Raw genomic sequence first — 18,505 nt, forward strand, 5'->3', positions numbered from 1 at the left:
TGTATTTTTTAAAAAGAAACCCTATTATAACTTCTTTAAACAACAAAGACTAACCGTCAACACCGTTTCAACATGAAGGAGTGCATGTGGAAAAACCTAGTCATAGGGTATATGACTAAAGAATGATTTCCAACAGATAAAATAACACAAAGATGACTGGCTATAAAAATCCAAAGTATAAGACAGAAGTTGGAATTGGAGCCAGAGATTTGAGAGAAATAATGTACACTGTGGGTAGTTAAACCCATGAGTGGATGAGACTACCTAGAGAGAACGTAGGGCAATCTGAAAATAACCAAAGGACTAAACTCTGAGGAAACCAAGATTAAGGGGGAGACAGAGGGAGATGCTCATGAAGAAAAGGACAGAAGAAAAGGCAGAAGAGTCAGTGAAAAAAATTGAGAGAAAATAATGTCAGGGAAGCCAAAGGAATAAAGAATTTTAAGAAGTGAGATGTCAACAGGATAAAGACTGAAAAGCATCCACAGACTTTGATATTGGTGATCCTTGAGAGAACTGTTAAGAGTGATAACAGCAGAAGTCAAATTACAATGGGTTGAGAGCTTCACAGAACTGGGCAGAGAAGGGACAAGGGAAGTAGAGGTACAGTCAAGGATGAAATAGTTTATAAGCTATGGGAGAGGCTGACAATACAGGAGAGGAGACAACTAACTAATGGTCACTGAACAGGTTGAATCAAAAGCCTAAAAACTTGCCTTCATCAAGGAGTAACATTACCAACAATAGTCAAACTATGGAGAGGGCCCAAATGTCCATTGACTAATGGACAAAGATAATGGTGTCTGTGTGTGTGTGTGTGTGTGTGTATACACGTGCACGCACACACACACATACATATATATACATACACACACACACAGATATACATATATACGTACAATGGAATAATCGGCCATCAAAAAGAATGAAATCTTGCTATTTGCAACGACACAGAGCTAAACTGTATTATGCTAAGTGAAATCAGAGGAAAAATGCAACAGGATTTCACTCATATGTGGAATTTAAGAAAAACAGATGAATATAAGGGAGGGGAAGAAAAAAAAAGGAAACCATAAGAGACTCTCTTTTTTTTTTAAGTTTATTTTGAGGGGGGGAGAGGCAGAGAGAGCAAAAGAGAGAATCCCAAGCAGGGTCAACACTGTCCACGCAGAGTCTGATGTAGGGCTCAATCTCGATCATGACTTGAGCCAAAATCAAGAGGCAGGTGCTTAACCAACTAAGCCATCCAAGCACCCCAACCATAAGAGACTCTTAACAATAGAGAACAAACTAAGGTTTGCTGGAGGGAGGTGGGTGGGAGGTGGGCTTAGATGGGTGATGGGTATTAAGGAGAGCCTTGCTGGGTGTTGTATGTAAGTGATGAATCACTGAATTCTACCCCTGAAACCAATATTGCATGTATGTTAATTAGAATTCAAATAAAAATTTGGGGGGAAAAAATACACGTACCTCTATGTTTATGTTTATAGCAGCATTATCTATAATAGCCCAATTAAGGAAACAGCCCAGTGTCCATTGACTGATGAATGGATAAAGATGATGTGGTATGTGTGCATATGTGTGTGTGTGTGTATGTGTATGTGTACATACATATACGTATATGTATACATGTGTGTGTGTATATATATATGTATAATACAATGGAATATTAGCCATAAAGAATGAAATCTTGCCATTTGCAATGATGTGGATGCAGCTAGAGAGTAATATGCTTAGTGAAATAAATCAAAGATAAATACCATACGAAATACCTCACATGTGAAATTTAAGATACAAAACAAATGATCAGAGGGAAAATAGGGAAAAGAGAGAGAGGCAAACCAAGACACAGACTCTTAATTATAGCAAACGGATGGCTACCAGAGGAAAGGTGGGTGAGGGATGGGTAAAAAAGATGGGGATTAAGGAGTGCACTTACTGTGATGAGTTCATTATACACCTGAAGATAATATTACATTGTATGTTAACTAAGTTGAATTTAAGTAACTTAAAAAACCAAATACCCTTTCCTCCCTTAATAAATTTCCTTTAAAAAAAAAAAAAAAAGTAACATAACCTCCTACTAAGAGTACACTTAACAATGAGCACAGAGGTAGAATTTTAAGGAGGGATTTGAAGCTGGTACTTATAAGGCCACAATTCCCAAAACTACAACTCCCATGTGGACAGGAGCTGATAGTCTTTTCTGGTCTATTCCAAACACAGGCAAGGAAGTACGGAACAGGGAGAAAGGAGAGGGGGCTGAACACAGGAAATGTCTAAAATAGTCCCTGAAAAGAAAGCAGACCACTGACTGCTGGCCCATAACACAAAAGAGATAAGAAGCCAGCTAAGCTTTGAGACCATGGTTTGGTAATGGCACCACAGTTTATATGGTGGCAGGATTTTTTCCAACCAAACTCAGTGGCTCGGGGAAAAAAGCAAAATTTTTGAACCGATTCAGGATTGGAATATTTCCAGGTGAAATGAAAGACAAAAATGCAAAGATGCTGAATATACATTTTTTTTCACATTTTACTTATTTAAGTAATCTCTACACCCAGTGTGGGGCTCGAACCCACGACCCCAAGATTAGCACACTCCAAGTGAGCCAGCCAGGTGCCCCAAAATGCTGAAAATATTGACCAAAGGGTAGCTTTGACAGTCAGTCATAGATAAGCAGGGGTTCCCAAACGTGGTTTGTCATAATCAAAACTGGCTGGGAAACTTAAAATTTGGATTCCAAGACCTTATCTCAGACCAGCGGAATCCGCACCTCTTGATAGTGTACACATAGGTATTTGCCATATTCAAAGTGAGTAGGGAAGGAAGGGAAGCTGGGAAGGGGCTGACAGACTGGGGAAAAATTGGTCATTAACCTGAATATCTCACTGACCATGAGGAACATGGGAGCCAGGAAGTAAGAGAAGGATAAATTACTGGCAGATGGATCTTAGGTAGAACAATTCTGACAATAAGACACGGCTATGGGTGTGGGTGGCTGATGCTAAGTAAAGGTAACAATCAAACTTGGAAAGCTACGGATAAGGATGTTGGGTAAATAATCACGTATATTTTGATGCATGTGGAGGAATAACCAGTAGCTTGGTTAGATGACCTACTAAAGAGACAAGTGTAAACTTTTAAGGAGAAAGGGCTTAAAATGATACAAGTAGAGACGGTCTGGAAATAGCACTGGAGACGTGACAACTTCAGTATGCCTACCAGCTGTGGATAAGCTGGAAATGGAGAATGACTTGCCTCCAATCAAGTAGGCTGGCTTCATGTTCTTTTTCCTTTTGATTTTTAAAAAACATACTATTATTTTCCCCCTCCAAATAATGCCCATACAACTTAGTCCATGCAGAAAGCTTTAAAAGATATACAATAGCACATAATTTTGTTAGCATGAGCGAAAGCAACAAGAAAAATTATCTGTGGTGATACTGATGCAGCAAGTATCAGTCAAGTAAAAATGGCCATAAATTTATAATGCTTTGGGGCGCCTGGGTGGCTCAGTCCGTTAAGCACCTGACTCTTGATTTCGGCTCAGGTCATGATCTTACGGTTTGTGAGTTTGAGCCCCGTGTTGGGCTCTGCGCTGACAGTGTGGAGCCTGCTTGGTATTCTTTCTCTCCCTCTCTCTCTCTAAATAAACACTAAAAAATTTTAGAATACTTTGGCTTATAAGTCAAACTTAAAAACAGATAACTCATCTATCAATAACTACTGAGCATCTATAATGTGCCAGGCACCATTCTAGGTATCAGCTATGACAAAGCCAAGTTTTTGGTGGGGAAACAGCCAATAAATTAGCAAATATATAGTATGTCAGATGTAAATCAGAAGTATAATGGAGGACATTTTCAAAAGGGAAATGAGAAAAAGAGTGTTGGAGGAAAAAGGGTAGAGAAAGACATGGCTATTTTATAAGATGCTCAGGAAATGATCACTAAGATGACATTTTTTTTTTTAATTTCTTCTTTTTAAACATTTATTTTTGAGAGAGAGAGAGCGAGCGAGCACGAGCAGGGGAGGGACAGAGAGACAGAGGGAGACACAGAATCTGAAGCAGGTTCCAGACTCTGAGCTGTCAGCACAGAGCCCAACGTGGGGCTCAAACCCATGAACTGTGAGATCATGACCTGAGTGGAAGACTAAGATGACATTCCAGGAGACCTGAGGGAAGTTAAAGAATGTTTATAGAAAATAAAATTTCAAAGGCCCTTCAGGTGGTGAATGTTTTCAGCATGTTCAAAGAACAATAGGGCTAATAGCGTAACAAAAGTGAGCAAGAAAGTCGGATGGACAGCTAGAGGTCATATGCAGGCTTGTAAGCTATTATAAAGACTTTGAGGAGATGGGAAACCATTCAAAGGTTTGGAGCAGAGAGAGGATGTGATCCAATATTTTAAAATAAAAGAGAGATAAAGCTCTAGATGAAAATAGGTCTGTTAAAAAGCAAACACTGATAACCAAAATCTGGCAGTAACTAGGCATACAAAATCTTTTTTTGGGGGGGTGGGGGGGTCCAAATCTTAACGACGGTTTAAAATCAGGGAAATTAAGTGTATTACTGAAGAAAGGCATAACTTACCGCAATTTGTCTTTTATCAGTTTCTCCTCTTTTATGATGAAGATCTAAACAAATCAGTTAAGAATAAATCTGATATTATTAAGTACCATGACAAAATCTCAACTGTTTATTTACAGTACTTTTTTAATTTACAGAAGTGAACTGTCCTCATATCACATATGTTGATGGAAGGATACAGGTCAAGTATTCCAAAATGGTAACGTCCCATATGTAGTCATAGTAGGAGTCCATAGCATCATGACTGAAAAACAGATTTTAGTTACTTCTTCTTTATTAAGCAGAAAAATTTCAACTTCATTTTATTTTAAAAATCATTCATACCTGTTTTGTTCCTGCAATGATTTAAAGGCTGTTTTGTAGTCAATTTCTCTGAGGAACTGACATAAGATTGCCACCTACATAAACAAAGAAAATGATTTAACGTAACCAGTGTCAACAAGGACTCTCCTGATTTGGGAGGCCTAGTTTTTTTTTTTTTTTAAGTTTATTTCTCTTAGTAATCTGTACACCCAGCATGGGTTTGGCTCTTTTGACTGAGCCAGCCAGGTGCCCCGGGAAGGGAAATTTTTAACGATTCTTACATCAAGAACACACTAAAGAGGGCTGGCAGATCATACTGAGTAGATCAGCTCATAATTATGGATCCCATCTAATTTTTAATTACAAAAACCTTTACATACGCATCTGCCCATTTAAAAAAATTTTTTAATGTTTATTTTTGAGAGGAAAGAGACAGACTGCAAGTGGGGAAGGAGCAAAGAGAAAGGGAGACACAGAATCTGAAGCAGGCTTCACGCTCTGAGCCGTCAGCACAGAGCCCGACACAGGGCTCGAACTCCCACACCAGGAGATCACGACCTGAGTCAAAATCAGATGCTTAACCGACTGAGCTACCCAGGTGCCCCTGTCTGCCCAAGTTTTAAATGAATGATCTAAATCATAACTTTTTAGAGCTTTGTCCATTTTAAAAGCCCATTCAAAAAACTAAAAGGAATGGAAAACTGCGAAACAAAAGTATTACATAATGCCTTTCAAGGACATACAGAACCTGCAATCAGACCTGTCACAGCTAGTCCATTTCTCCACCCTCAGTCTCTGGCAACTGCTAATCTACATTCTGATTATAGATTTGCCTATTCTGGACATTTCATATGCATGAAATCATAACAAGGCCATGTGTATCTGGCTTTTTTTCACTCAACCTAATACTTCCAAGATTCACCCCTGTTGTAGCATGTATCGGCACTTCATTTGTTTCTCTGGCTAAATAATATTCCACCGTAGGATCTACCAAATTTTATTTATCCATTCCTCAACTGATGGACATCTGGGTTATTTCAACTTTTTGGCTATTATGAGTAACGCTACTGTGAACATTCGTGTGCAAATTTTTCTGTGGACATGTTTTCAATTTTCTTGGTTACAAACCTAGGGATGGAACTGTTAGGTCTAGGTCACATGGTAATTTTATGCTTAAATTTTTGAGGAACTGCCAAATCGTTTGGCAGGTCATGCCATTTTATATTCCTACCAGCAACGTATGAAGGTTACAATTTCTCCACACCTTCACCAATACTGGTTACTATTTTTTTTAAGTTTATCTTCAGAGAGAGAGAGAGAGTGTGGCTGCACGAGTGGGGGAGGGGCAGAGGGAGAGACAGAATCCCAAGCCGGCTCTGTGCCATCAGCACAGAGTGCGACATGGGGCTTGAACCCACGAGCCATGATTATCATGACGTGAGCTGAGATCAAGAGTTGGATACTTAAGTGACTGAGCCACCAAGGCGCCTGCCTTTCAATCACAGCCATTCCATTAAGTGTGAAGTGGTACCTCATGTGGTGCTGATTTGTATTTCCCTAGTGACTCACATGCATATCGACTCTTAAATATTAAAAAAAAAAAACCCACACACCTTAAAAATGCTTCTTTTCCATTTAGAAGGTTCTAAGACCAATGTTTTCTAATTCATACTTTCATTTTAGTTAAAATTTCCTAGAAAAAAAATTAAGGGGTGCCTGGGTGGCTCTGTTGGTTAAGCATCCGACTCTTGGTTTTGGCTCTCTGGTCATGATCTCATGGTTTCATAAATTTGAGCCCCACACTGGGCTCTGGGCTGACAGTGTGGAGGCGGCTTGGGATTCTCTCTGCCCCTCCCCTACTCACACTGCTTCTCTCTCAAAATAAATTAAAAAACTAAAAAAAAAAAAAATTTAATATGCCAAATTCTTAAACACCGTAAACTTAAGCAATTATGGTAAAGAAAATAAAGGCGATTTCCCAGTCCAATGCTTTATATTTACTGCAAATTCCAATATACATGAAAATAAACCAACATATCATAAACTAACCTGTGTGTGGCAATTCAGCAAAGAACAGCATTTTATCATTCGTTTTATTACCTACAAAAACAAATCCTGATTATTTTCAAAAACTAGTTAACACCAGTTGTAACCAATGCACTGCTCTGATGTGGAATGGCAACAGTGGTGAAAACTGTGCGTATGTGGGAACAGCAGGTATAAAAAACTCCGCTTTTTGCTCAATTTTGCTGTGAATCTAAAAATGCGCTGAAAAATAGAATTTTTAATTAAAAATAACACATTACTAAAATATTTAAGATCTAACTTAAAAGCCACGTATTATAATCTACCATTTAATAGATTCTGACACCGATGGCATAAAACAGAGGAAAGAGTGATACGTATAAAAGAAAATGAAATAAATTTGAGATTTAGGAGATAGAATCACTGTCTTAAAGGCTGAATGGATTTCAGTGAGAGCCATCATAAAGAAAAGAGGATACTGAGGATTTGGGCTTGGTCAACTTAAATGGCTGAAGAAGGTGTTTGGTATTTTGGCGTGTGTGTGTGTGTGTGTGTGTGTGTGTGTTTTCACGTATGTGAGAAAAGGGCATCAGGAGGGAGACTGTAAAGTAAAATGCTGAAATCAGTTTTGGACAGGTTGAGTTTTAGGTGTTTTGAGAAATCAAAGCAGCAATGATCTATGGGCACTGGAAATATGGAGAGCAATCAGGTCTAGAGCATTCAATTTACCACATATATGGAAATGAATCAGCTCACCCAAAAGGGGCCTGGGAAAAAGGAACATGTAAAGGTAGACAAGAAAGAGAGCCCACGAGACAACTTACCTGGTCTGTATAAACATCAGGAGGCACAGCCTTATTGAAGAAATCAGAACACACGGCTCCTGCCTGTAGGTAATAGTGAAGAGCTGCCGAATACTGGTTTGTTGCTGAAGCAGAAAATAATAGAGAATGACCTAACATTAGACATAACGGCCGGAAAGACAAACATGGACTCTTTTGTGAAGAGCAGGGTATGATTACTTCATGAGTTGACAAAAGCAGATTCAAACCACAGGGCTAGGGATAACACTTATCTGGGACAACACAGAAAAACCACATTTTTTAAAACTACTTTAAAAGAAGTAATATATTCCTTGCTTTCTAAAACTGATGAGCCAAAAATTTAGCACAGACTTCTTGTCAAACTTAGTACTGGAGGTATTTGTTTCCCAAATGCCCATACTAGAAACATACCTGAATTTTCTGACGTAGTTTAGAATCAGTAAATCTATTTTAAACATAGATATTAAGATCTTGATAACAAATTCTTTGGAGGATCAGGATGAAAATGAGCATTAAAATTGGCAATTTTCAGGGGCACCTAGGTGGCTCAGTCGGTGGAGCATTCGACTATTTTGGCTCAGGCCATCATCTCATGGTTCGTGGAAACAAGCCCCGTGTTGGGCTCTGCACTGAGTGTGGAGCCTGCGTGAATTCTCTCTTGCCCTCTCTCTCTCTGCCCTGCCCCTTCCCCACTCACACACACACACTCTCTCAAAATAAATAAACTTAAAAAAAAACAACGTAGTCAACATAAAAATTCGAAGTATCTGAACCAAAGGCACAATACAGAAAATGAATATATAGCAATGTATCTAGGAAGAATAGACATCAAAAACAAGACCAGTTTAATAACTATTAGGAAAAATATGTATTTATTTTCACTTCTAAAAGTGCTACAAAAACAAAATGCAAAACAACCATACATCTCACTTACCAAAATAAATGTCTGCCTGAATAATTAACCAGGAATGGTTGTTTGGACTTATACTGAGGGCATACCGAACTAGCTCTTTCACTGTGATTGCCACAGCTTCAAAGTCCACTGACTGGAGGCTTAATAAAAAAAAAAAAAAAAAAAAAGACAACGAACATTAATCTCTATTTTGCAACTTCAAATTCCATGCACATTTATTAAAAACAAAAAGAGTTAGCCAAAATTTAAGTGACCATAAATATAATGCCAATTATTAGTAAAAGTAGTTTATTAAAACTATAACAGCTGAGTCCAGGAAGTATGAAGTGTGATAAGCTTCACTTTTTATAAGAAGTTGAAAACAAATCTGATTTTTGTTTCCTTTTTTCCACCCAAATGTCACTCTTAAAGGGCCTGAATACTAACAATACTATGCAGCCTCGAGTCCACCTTATGACTTCTAGTGAGAATAACAAAGTCCCCTGGATTAGAGGCTTCACTCGGCCCTCACAGGGTCGGGGGCTACCTGTGGCAAGTGTACCACTTGAGTATATTCAAGTGCCTGTAAAGAAGCAGAGGAGGGGAGGGAACAGGGCCAGCCGCTGTGAGCCTCGTTAAACCTGGAAGTCCTGTGATACAGAAGTAGAGGATGGAGCTGTAAGGATAAAAGCCAGCCCAGCACACAAGAAACAAAGCTCACAGTGCCTATCTCCCGGAAGCAGTAAGGCACAGAGGTAGAGAACGTAGGCTCTGGATTCAGACACATAAAAGGTTCAAGTCCTAGCTCTGTCGCTTACAAGGTGAACTTGGACAAAGTCCTCCTGTTGCCCCAGAGTTAGATCTAACCATAATTCACCAATGTTCCCAGTGTAGTGGGAACAGAACTGTGGTATTATTAGCAAATACTCAATTATTCATTTACAGCTAAATGAGTTAAATTGGTTTGTGATTTTATAGAAATTTATAAAATGTTAACAAGAATTTGATCTACATATCAAACAACTGATCTTAACATAGTAATGCTCAATCCATACCATTCTCACACTATTCTTAGAGTTAATAAAAACTCGTGCTCAAGAGAAATACTTTTTCTTTTCAAACATTTAGTCACATTTTCTCTGTGTCAACTTACATTAAAGTAACTTTATCACAAAGGTAACAGTTAAGCCTATTACAAGCCAGTCCTTATAAACACCTACCTTGGAAACGTATTATTTTATTTAATCCTCACAAATCTGAGGTAGATACTCTTCTTATATCCATTTAATAAATGAGGAAACTAGCAAAGAAAGCAACTTATACAGGGTTTGATACCAGGTAAGTGAAGAAGAGGCTGGGACTCAAACTCCACCAATCTAGCTCAGAGCCTCTGTGGTAAACTATTCTTTTGCCTCATTTATAAACACACACTGAAAATCAACCATTGGGATAAAGAAGCAACACCCCAGAGATGCTACCAACCATCAGTTAGGCAGAAGGATCTCTATCTGATTTTTGGACTGCTATGTAACATACTAAATATTACAGAAAAACCTGCAGTCAGAGAACCTGGCTGGCCCTGTCAGTAGAGCACATGACTCTTCTCATTTGTAAATTTGAGCCCCATCATGGGTGTAGAGATTACTTAAAACTAAAATCTTAAAAAGAAATCTGCAGTTACAATGTCATTTAGGATGCACATTTGCTTCTGAAGCACGGTGATCCTTTGGGAAACAAGCCTCAATATGAGGTCACTCACTCACTTTTGACCTTCCAAGCCTCTATAGGAGATGCACAACTGCTTTCAATCTCTAGGATTAAGATGGAAGCAAATTACTCTCATTCTATTGCCTGCTTATCTACCTACTAAAATCTTTTCTTCTTCAAAGATGCCACTAAGGGCAATAAAATAAGGCCTAGTCCTGCCCTTCAGGCACAAAGTAAAAAAAAAAAAAAAAAAAATTGGGGGTAGGGAGGATAGGAAAAGTAACTTTTAGGAGGGAAGAAATGGGACTCTTGAATGAGAAGTTGCTATGTGTAGGAAAAGAAATATGTAAATGGTTTCTTCTTCCAGAAAAAGAACGTTTTCTTCTCCCCATATTACTGTGCTTTTCAGGAGATGAAAGAAAGAGGGAATATTTCATAAAGTATCCAAGAACTTCTTAGTAACTAAAAGGGGTTGGGACCCTCTGACAGTCACAGTGTTAGAAGAGACCTACAAAGAATAATTATAAAGAAGTCATTTTCGGGACGCCTGGGTTAAACAGCCGACTCCTGGTTTTGGCTCAAGTCATGACCTCACAATTCACCAATCCTGCATCAGGCTCCACATTGACCTGTGCTGACAGCACAGAGCCTGCTTGGGATTCTCCCTGCTCTCTGTCCCTCCCCCACATGCACACTATCTCTCAAAATAAACTTTTTTTATTGATGCCCTTTTCATATAGATATTTATAAAAGAGGTAAGATGAAGGAACCCTAACAGAAGATCGTTTTTGCCTCGATGCTCTAACTCTACCCACTGACAAGTCATCAGGACCACTTAGGGATCTTTTGTTCAACTTAAGGCTGGTGTACCTTAGCTCTTAGAGTTATGCCTTATTCATTTTTAAGAAATAATTACTGCAACAGAGAAATGAAGTTGGCTGTAGAATCCTTATAGATTGCAGCCTTTTAGTGAAATTATTCAAGATTATCTGTATCAGGATGATCTCTAAATACATAAAAAATAAATTCAAGCTATAATACTTCTTACTTCGGGATGGAGGATGGCCAAATAGAAATATGTTCAGCTGTAATATCGTTCACGATGTCCTCCTAAAAAAAAAAAAAAAAAAAAAAAAAAAAAAAGTGATTTTTAAGTTGATTTTTTTTAAAGGAAATTTCTTTTGAAGATTTTTTTAATGAAATTATGAAATACTGACCCGAACATTGTGAAGTTTCACAAAGAGTGATAAAATAATAGTCAAAACCAAAGGTTCCTATGAGAAAGAAAATACAGAATCATTAAATACTATATATATTTAACATTCCTCCTGTCAACCTCAGGGATACCAAGGATTTTTTTTTTTTTTTTTTAATGTTTATTTTTGAGAGAGACAGTGTGTGAGCGGCGGTGGGGCAGAGAGAGGGAGAGACACAGAATCTGGAAGTAGGCTCCAGAACCTGAGCCAAAGTTAAATGCTTAACCAACTGAGCCCCTCCAGGTGCCCCCCCCACACACAAAGTCAAAAGACTTTCTGTCAAAAGACTCTAGGGAGCCTGGGTGGCTCAGTCAGTTAAAAGTCCAACTTCAGCTCAGGTCTTGATCTCACGGTTCACAAGTTCGAGCCCTGTATCAGGCTCTGTGCTATCAGCACAGAGCCTGTTTCAGATTCTGTCTCCCTCTCTGCCTCTCCCCCACCTAGCCAGCATGCACACGCACTCACTCTCTCAAAAAGACATTTAAAAAAAGATTCTTTCACTTTTGAAATCTACCATCTGCTTTAGTTTAAAGCGCACACTACAGGTCAACTTTATTTTGAATCTCATGAAAGAAGTCACAGCACACAATTACACAAAAATTAGCATATTTAGGTGACTGGCTTATGGTGCTCAACTCCTCAAATGACTTTTGAAATTGAGTAAATACATCTCTTTCCAATTAGTACTTCCAGCTAGCTCTAAAAAAATCAAATTTTTATTCCTTAAAATAATACTTAAAGGATGGAATCTAGGTTACGTCAGTAAATAAGTGTAACATTAATCCTATCATCAAAAATTAAGGCTAGGCTTCACACATCCTGCCCTATTATGGAAACTTCCTTAAAATTAAAAAAATACCTCCTTTGGGGCACCTGGGTGCCTCAGTCAAGCGTCTGACTCTTGGTTTCAGCTCAGGTCATGATCTCAGTGTTTCATGAGTTTGAGCCCCGTGTCAGGCTCTGCTCTCACAGTGCAGAGCATGCTTGGGATTCTGTCTCCCTCTCTCTCTGCCCCTCCCCCACTCGTGCGTGCAGTCTGTCTCTCTCAAAACAAACTTAAAAAAAAAAAAAACCTAATTGTTCACTAACACATGTTAAGATAAATGCAAAATAAACCTCTCCATTTAGACCATCCCATCTTCAGAAATGATCACTGAAGATAATGAGCACATCATACAGAGAGAGCACTTAAACAACCAGCATTTAAGCACTCAATATTTTCAGTCATATTTTACAAAAATGAGAATTAGATAACTTTTAATGAAACTTACCCGTAATTTTTTGATAAAAGAAAGTAGTTCACTCCTACAAAAAACAAATTTTGTACATATTTACTATCAGAAATTAAAAAGAAAGTAAATTATAGGTGAAGGTTTATACCTAACTCTCCAATTCTGCATGTATGAAAGAGTATAACATTCTATTGTCATAATAACCTAATACAATTTCTTCTGTCTTAATCACATATGACTTCTTCAGTACTATGCAATCATAGACATCAACGACTTTGAACTCCAGTAGATATTAAATGGTTAACAATCTCTTAAAATAACATATAAATAAGAGGTATTTCCAAAGGTGGCCATGTTAGTCCATCAGAGATCAGCACCAGAGAACTCTTACACTGTCCATCTTTAGGATATACAAGGATAATGGTAGATGTTCTTGAAACAGCACAAACTGAGTACAAAAAATAAACTGATAGAAACGTACCGGTACATTATACCTAATGTAGATTCCCTCTGCTTTATTAAACTAACTCTGCCATCATTTCCTCGTTTGTGTTGACTGGATACACTACAGATCTGAACAACAACTTCCCAAAGGTCTTTAGCAGTCCGTCTACTTTCTTTAGGGCCTGGAAGTTCTTTGCATGTAGCTGCTAAAAGCTGTCCAAGCTGTAACACGAAAAACAGAAAATACACAAAAGATAATCTGTAATATACGTGTAAGTTCTATTTTAAGGTGCACTTGAAGAAAGGATAGTGGCCCAAACATACCAACACATATGTTATGCTATACCTTCCATCCAACCATGGAGGAATTTAAAGTTCACTGTCTAACAGACTGGAATCTGACTGGGGAAGAGGATGCTCTGGTTCTGCCACATTATAAAGCTCACTGTTTCCTTCAATAAAAGTCTAATCAGGGCAAAAACAAGTATAGTCTAATAAGAACAAAACTGAGACAATGCAAAGAGGTATGTGATTTATTAAGAGTGTGTGATGGAGGGGCACCTAGCTAGTAAATAGCATGATCCCACTTAAGAAGGGGGCAGGGTATGTGGTGTATGTAATGGGAAGTATATATACACACACAATGTTAACTGTGGTAAAAGCCCAGAGGTGCAATTAAAATAGTGCTTTAACTTTACACACACTGTAATCATTTAAAAAAAAGTTGTGGTGGGGGAGGTGGTACAGCTGGGTGGCTCAGTCAGTTAAGCATCTGACTTGGGCTCGGGTCATGATCTCACAGTTTGTGAGTTCAAGCCCCACGTCAGGCTCTGTGCTGACAGCTCAGAGTCTGGAGCCTACTTCCGATTCTGTGTCTTATTCTCTCTCTGCCCTTTTCCCACTTGTGCTCTCTCTCAAAAATAAATAAATGTAAAAAAAATTTTTTTTTAATAAAAATAAATTTAAAAAAATTTTTTAATGAAAAAATAAGGGGAGAAATCTGGAAACTGAAGTTGGCAGAATAAGGGAATAAGATGTGGAACCACCTTTCTCTAAGAAAAATGGGAGCAACTGGGGATGGAGTTACTGATGTGAGGAAGAAGGAAGGAAGGACAGCTTACTGAAAGTGAATGATCTGAATAAAGGCGACTTTAAAAGGACCAAAAATGCTGGAAGAACACACAAATAAAAGAGTGGAAGGGCTAAAAGCAAAAGGCAGAGAAAAGACAGGCCCAAAATGCAGAGGAAAAAAACAGGCTTATGTCAAATTCAGTGTTTCTCTCTGTAATTTCAAAACAAAAGAGGGCCCCTCTATCCTTTGTTCATATTAACTCTTACACATCATTGCTCTTTTCAACAGTGAAGCGGCAAAGATCATTTCAAGTCCATCAGGAAAGCCCAGATCCCTAACTGGACCTAGAAAACATTCATAAGGAGGTCCCCATCACCTCAGGTAACTTCTTTAAGGAGGCAGCAGTATTATGACAAAGATGAAAACATACTTTTCCCTATTTTTTATAATAAAAAATTACAAACATGGAAAACTTGAAGAATTCAGTAATATCTGTATATTGGACTTACTGTGAATATTCTACTGTATTTACTTTATATACCTACATATGCTCTTTTGTTAACTAATAAGCCGCAGACACCACACCTCATCCCTAAAGACTTTACTATGTATCTTCTAAGGGCTAGAAGATTCTCCTGCGTAACCATAACTCCATGATCACACCTAAGAAAATTTATAACACTCGTGCTTCCTAAAGGTAGTAAAAACAATGTGAAAACCCTAGCTGTGCTATGTGAATGTGTTTTCTGTGCTGACAGCTCAGAGCTGCAGCCTGCTTCAGATTCTGTCTCCGGCTCTCTCTGCCCCTCCCCCATTGGTGCTCTCTCTGTCTCTAAAATAAATAAACATTAAAAAAAAAAAAACACAAGAAAATTAAAAAAAAAAAAATTTTATCTTGCATGCCTACCGAATACAAGTCTGCTCCATCAACTAAGACCACCATATATGCAGCTATTTACTGTAGCGCAATACAGGGCTAGAGTAGCTCCTTGTCTCCATTCATTTTCTGTTGTTAAGAATCACATGCTTGGTTGAGGTCACTGCACTAATTTACTTAAAAGTAAGAATTTTCAGAAGTTTTAGGCCCCAGGGGCATCTGGCCAGCTCAGAAAAAAACCTATGACTTGATCTCAGGGTCCTTGAGTTTGAGCCCCACACCGGGTATAGAGATTACTTTAAAAAAAAAGAAAAGAAAAGGAAAGAAAAAAGTCTTAGGCCCCTCAAAGTCAACTGAATTCCACAAACATTCTTAAGCATCTACTATGTGTGGACATCAAATAAAGCACTGAGAATATAAAAAGTAACTGTCCTCAAGAAGCTCACTGTTCTATAAGAAGACAAGTGAAAAATAACTTATTACATAGTGTAAGTGCAACAAAAATATATGCCTCCCCAAAAGTAGCAGGACTACTTAGTAGCACAGTTCAAAGGTAACAAAGGAGAAAGTGATTTACTCCTTTGCAGAGAAAGAAATAAGGCTAAGCTTCCAAGAAACCACACCAACAGGCAAAAGTGGGAAGGGCATCCCGGCTAAGTGATTCACAGCACATGCTCAAGTGCAGAAGCAGAGAAAGCATCCTGCATAGAGAGCTGTGAGTAATGTGGAACCACGAGCACAGAACAGCAGGACAAGGAGGAAGAGAGAGCAAACAGAGGAAGAAGCACCTGCACCTTAAAAGGCCTTGGAGGCTACATTACAAACTTTGGTCTTTATCTGATATTACTACTATTACCACCGAGCTCCGTAAATCCTGTGCTTTTTCCGATATGCTAGCTACACTGCCTCCTATCCTGATCCAAAGGGGAGACTATACAGTTCTGTGTTATTTCAAAAGGTCATATTTTAGCTACATGTTTAAGATTTTTCCCTTTCCTTTTGTGATTACAGAATATTCAAATAAGTCAGAAAATAAAATGGAAAATAAACTGATTAAAACCACCTACTATTCCACTATCCAGAGATGGTAACTGTTAACATCCTTCTAAACTTTTCCCTATGCATATGTATATGCATTCCACGCCAAATTCCAAGTTTGGAAATTGCTCCAAATTATAGCATTTCCAAAACACGATCCCTTACTCTAGACCTCTTTCTCTGATTCCTTTTTCCCTGACATAAACAAGGGAGCACAGGGCCAAACTAGGAAAGGGGACACATAAACCCTAACCAGATAAGATGATGAAATACTTCAATGACTCTTCAGCAAGGTCACCACATATCCTTCCTCCTTTTGGGCGAGATCAGGGGGCTACAGGAAGCAGTGACATAACCCAGCCCAAGTTCAGGCAATTTCCAGCACAGTATCTCGTACCCTTCCACACTGCAGGCCCTGAAACACGCACCCAGCCCTGCTGGTGCACAGCTCCACAGAATTCATTGCTGAGAAAAGCAAAGAAAAGCTACTATACGGTCCTAATGCTGAACAACAAGCTATGATCCTAAGTGGAAATTACTGTCTTGGAACGAAATGGTTCTTTCATCTGAGGGTTTAACAAAGACCAAGACTACTGGGCATAATCAGACAAGTATCCCAGATAGGAGGAACTCACATTTCAGAAAATTCAGTGAAAAAACAGATCTAATCCAATGTCTAAAATTCCAAAGAGAAGGATGATTCAAGTTATGAGATAAATTTTGTGAACAATTATAGAGAAGACAAAAAGGAGTAAAAATACAAAAGAAATCAGCAAATCTTCAAAGGGCTGAAATGAAATGATCTCAGTTTTTTAAAGGACATATAGGAAATTAGGAGGAAAAAACAAATAACCAAAACAAATGTAAAACAGGGAGTCTTGCAAGAGTTCTCAGATAACCACTGACTGAAGAGACTATGTACTAAAGGTAAGAGGAGATAAACATAAAGCATACAAGCAATAAGGAAATCTGAAAAACCAAACGTACACACAAAGAAATGTTAAATCACTACATGGTTTTTTTTGTTTTTTGTTTGTTTTGTTTTGTTTTAACTGAAGACCAGAAAGGGAGAAAAGTCCACTGCTTGTTCAGGTACACATAATATTAACACATGACAAACATAGTCTTAGGGGAAAATTCAAGTTTCTGTTTTTATTTTCTCCATCCAGAAACATTTTCAGTTGCACAAGAGAGATATAATTAAGAAAGGTGAATAAACAACTCACCACCAATTCACTGAATGGATTCTTTCATTTGGGTGTAATTACTAACAAACATTTACATGACCAAGGACCACGCAAAATCGAGAGGAGGAAATAAGCTCTACGGAAGGGTCAGGTGCTCAGATGGAAAAAAGCTGGAAGTGCACCCCTCACATGCAGGTACACCCATGTATTCCAGAGGTTAACACTAGAGTTTGATTATACTGATCAAAACAAGAAGAGAACTAACCTCTCACTAGCTTACGGTTATACCAAAATGTCCGTTAACTAATTTTTGTTTGCATTCTCATGAACTACTGGACATTGAAAAAAATATCAGAGGGCAAACCCAAGCACCCAAATTATCTCAAACTATACTATTAACCACACACCAACAAACATTTGTCCCATCTTCCATTGTATCATAGAAATTGGACAAGTTGCCTTAGTATAGATCTAAAGAAACAGGTACAATGATCTCATCCTAATAATCCTTTTAGATTAAACACAAATTACCTTTACATATGGATTACTCTGAAGCAGAAATGCGGGAACTTGCAGTGTAAGGTATTCATTTTCCCTCCAGTTTAACATAAAAGCAACACATTCCTCAGCTATAACTTGACGAAGAGGAATATCTAAAAAGACAAAGAAAATAGTTGGAATTACCATCATAACATTAAAACAGAACAAAGCAAACATGTACTCAGATTTCAGTTGAACAAATTAAAAACAACAGTTACAGATGAAACAACAGAAAAATTCTAATGTTTTATACTTTTCTTTAGAAAGTTAAGGTTTCTCAGGGTGCCTGCGTGGTTCAGTCAGTTAAGCATCTGACTTTGCCTCAGGTCAGAGTTTGAGGCCCGTTTGGGATTCTGTGCTGACAGCTCAGAGCCTGGAGCCCGCTTCAGATTCTGTGTCTCCCCTCTCTGTGGCCCTCCCCCACTCTCTCTCTCTCTCAAAAATAAATAAAATGTTAAAAATTTTTTTTAAAAAGTTAAGTTTTCCCAACAACAGACTGAATGGTCCCTACTAT

At 38.2% G+C, this 18,505-nt stretch overlaps 1 protein-coding gene across 3 annotated transcripts in view; it reads right to left on the minus strand.

The window, feature by feature from the left end:
* The window catches only part of INTS8 (integrator complex subunit 8), a 59,146-nt gene that overhangs the window by 7,776 nt on the left and 32,865 nt on the right, over positions 1-18,505 (minus strand). For all 3 annotated transcript variants that reach the window (XM_049633119.1, XM_049633120.1, XM_049633118.1), the window contains exons 16-26: positions 17,983-18,104; positions 13,315-13,499; positions 12,873-12,906; positions 11,563-11,619; positions 11,394-11,455; positions 8,681-8,799; positions 7,747-7,850; positions 6,947-6,997; positions 4,919-4,992; positions 4,774-4,838; positions 4,598-4,641 (exon numbers count right to left, since the gene is read on the minus strand). In XM_049633119.1, coding sequence (XP_049489076.1) covers positions 4,598-4,641; positions 4,774-4,838; positions 4,919-4,992; positions 6,947-6,997; positions 7,747-7,850; positions 8,681-8,799; positions 11,394-11,455; positions 11,563-11,619; positions 12,873-12,906; positions 13,315-13,499; positions 17,983-18,104 — 917 coding nt within the window. The remainder of the gene's footprint in view (positions 1-4,597; positions 4,642-4,773; positions 4,839-4,918; positions 4,993-6,946; positions 6,998-7,746; positions 7,851-8,680; positions 8,800-11,393; positions 11,456-11,562; positions 11,620-12,872; positions 12,907-13,314; positions 13,500-17,982; positions 18,105-18,505) is intronic.

The sequence above is a fragment of the Panthera uncia genome, chromosome F2 (genome assembly GCF_023721935.1).
Source record: "Panthera uncia isolate 11264 chromosome F2, Puncia_PCG_1.0, whole genome shotgun sequence".
In the NCBI taxonomy this organism is placed as follows: domain Eukaryota; kingdom Metazoa; phylum Chordata; class Mammalia; order Carnivora; family Felidae; genus Panthera; species Panthera uncia.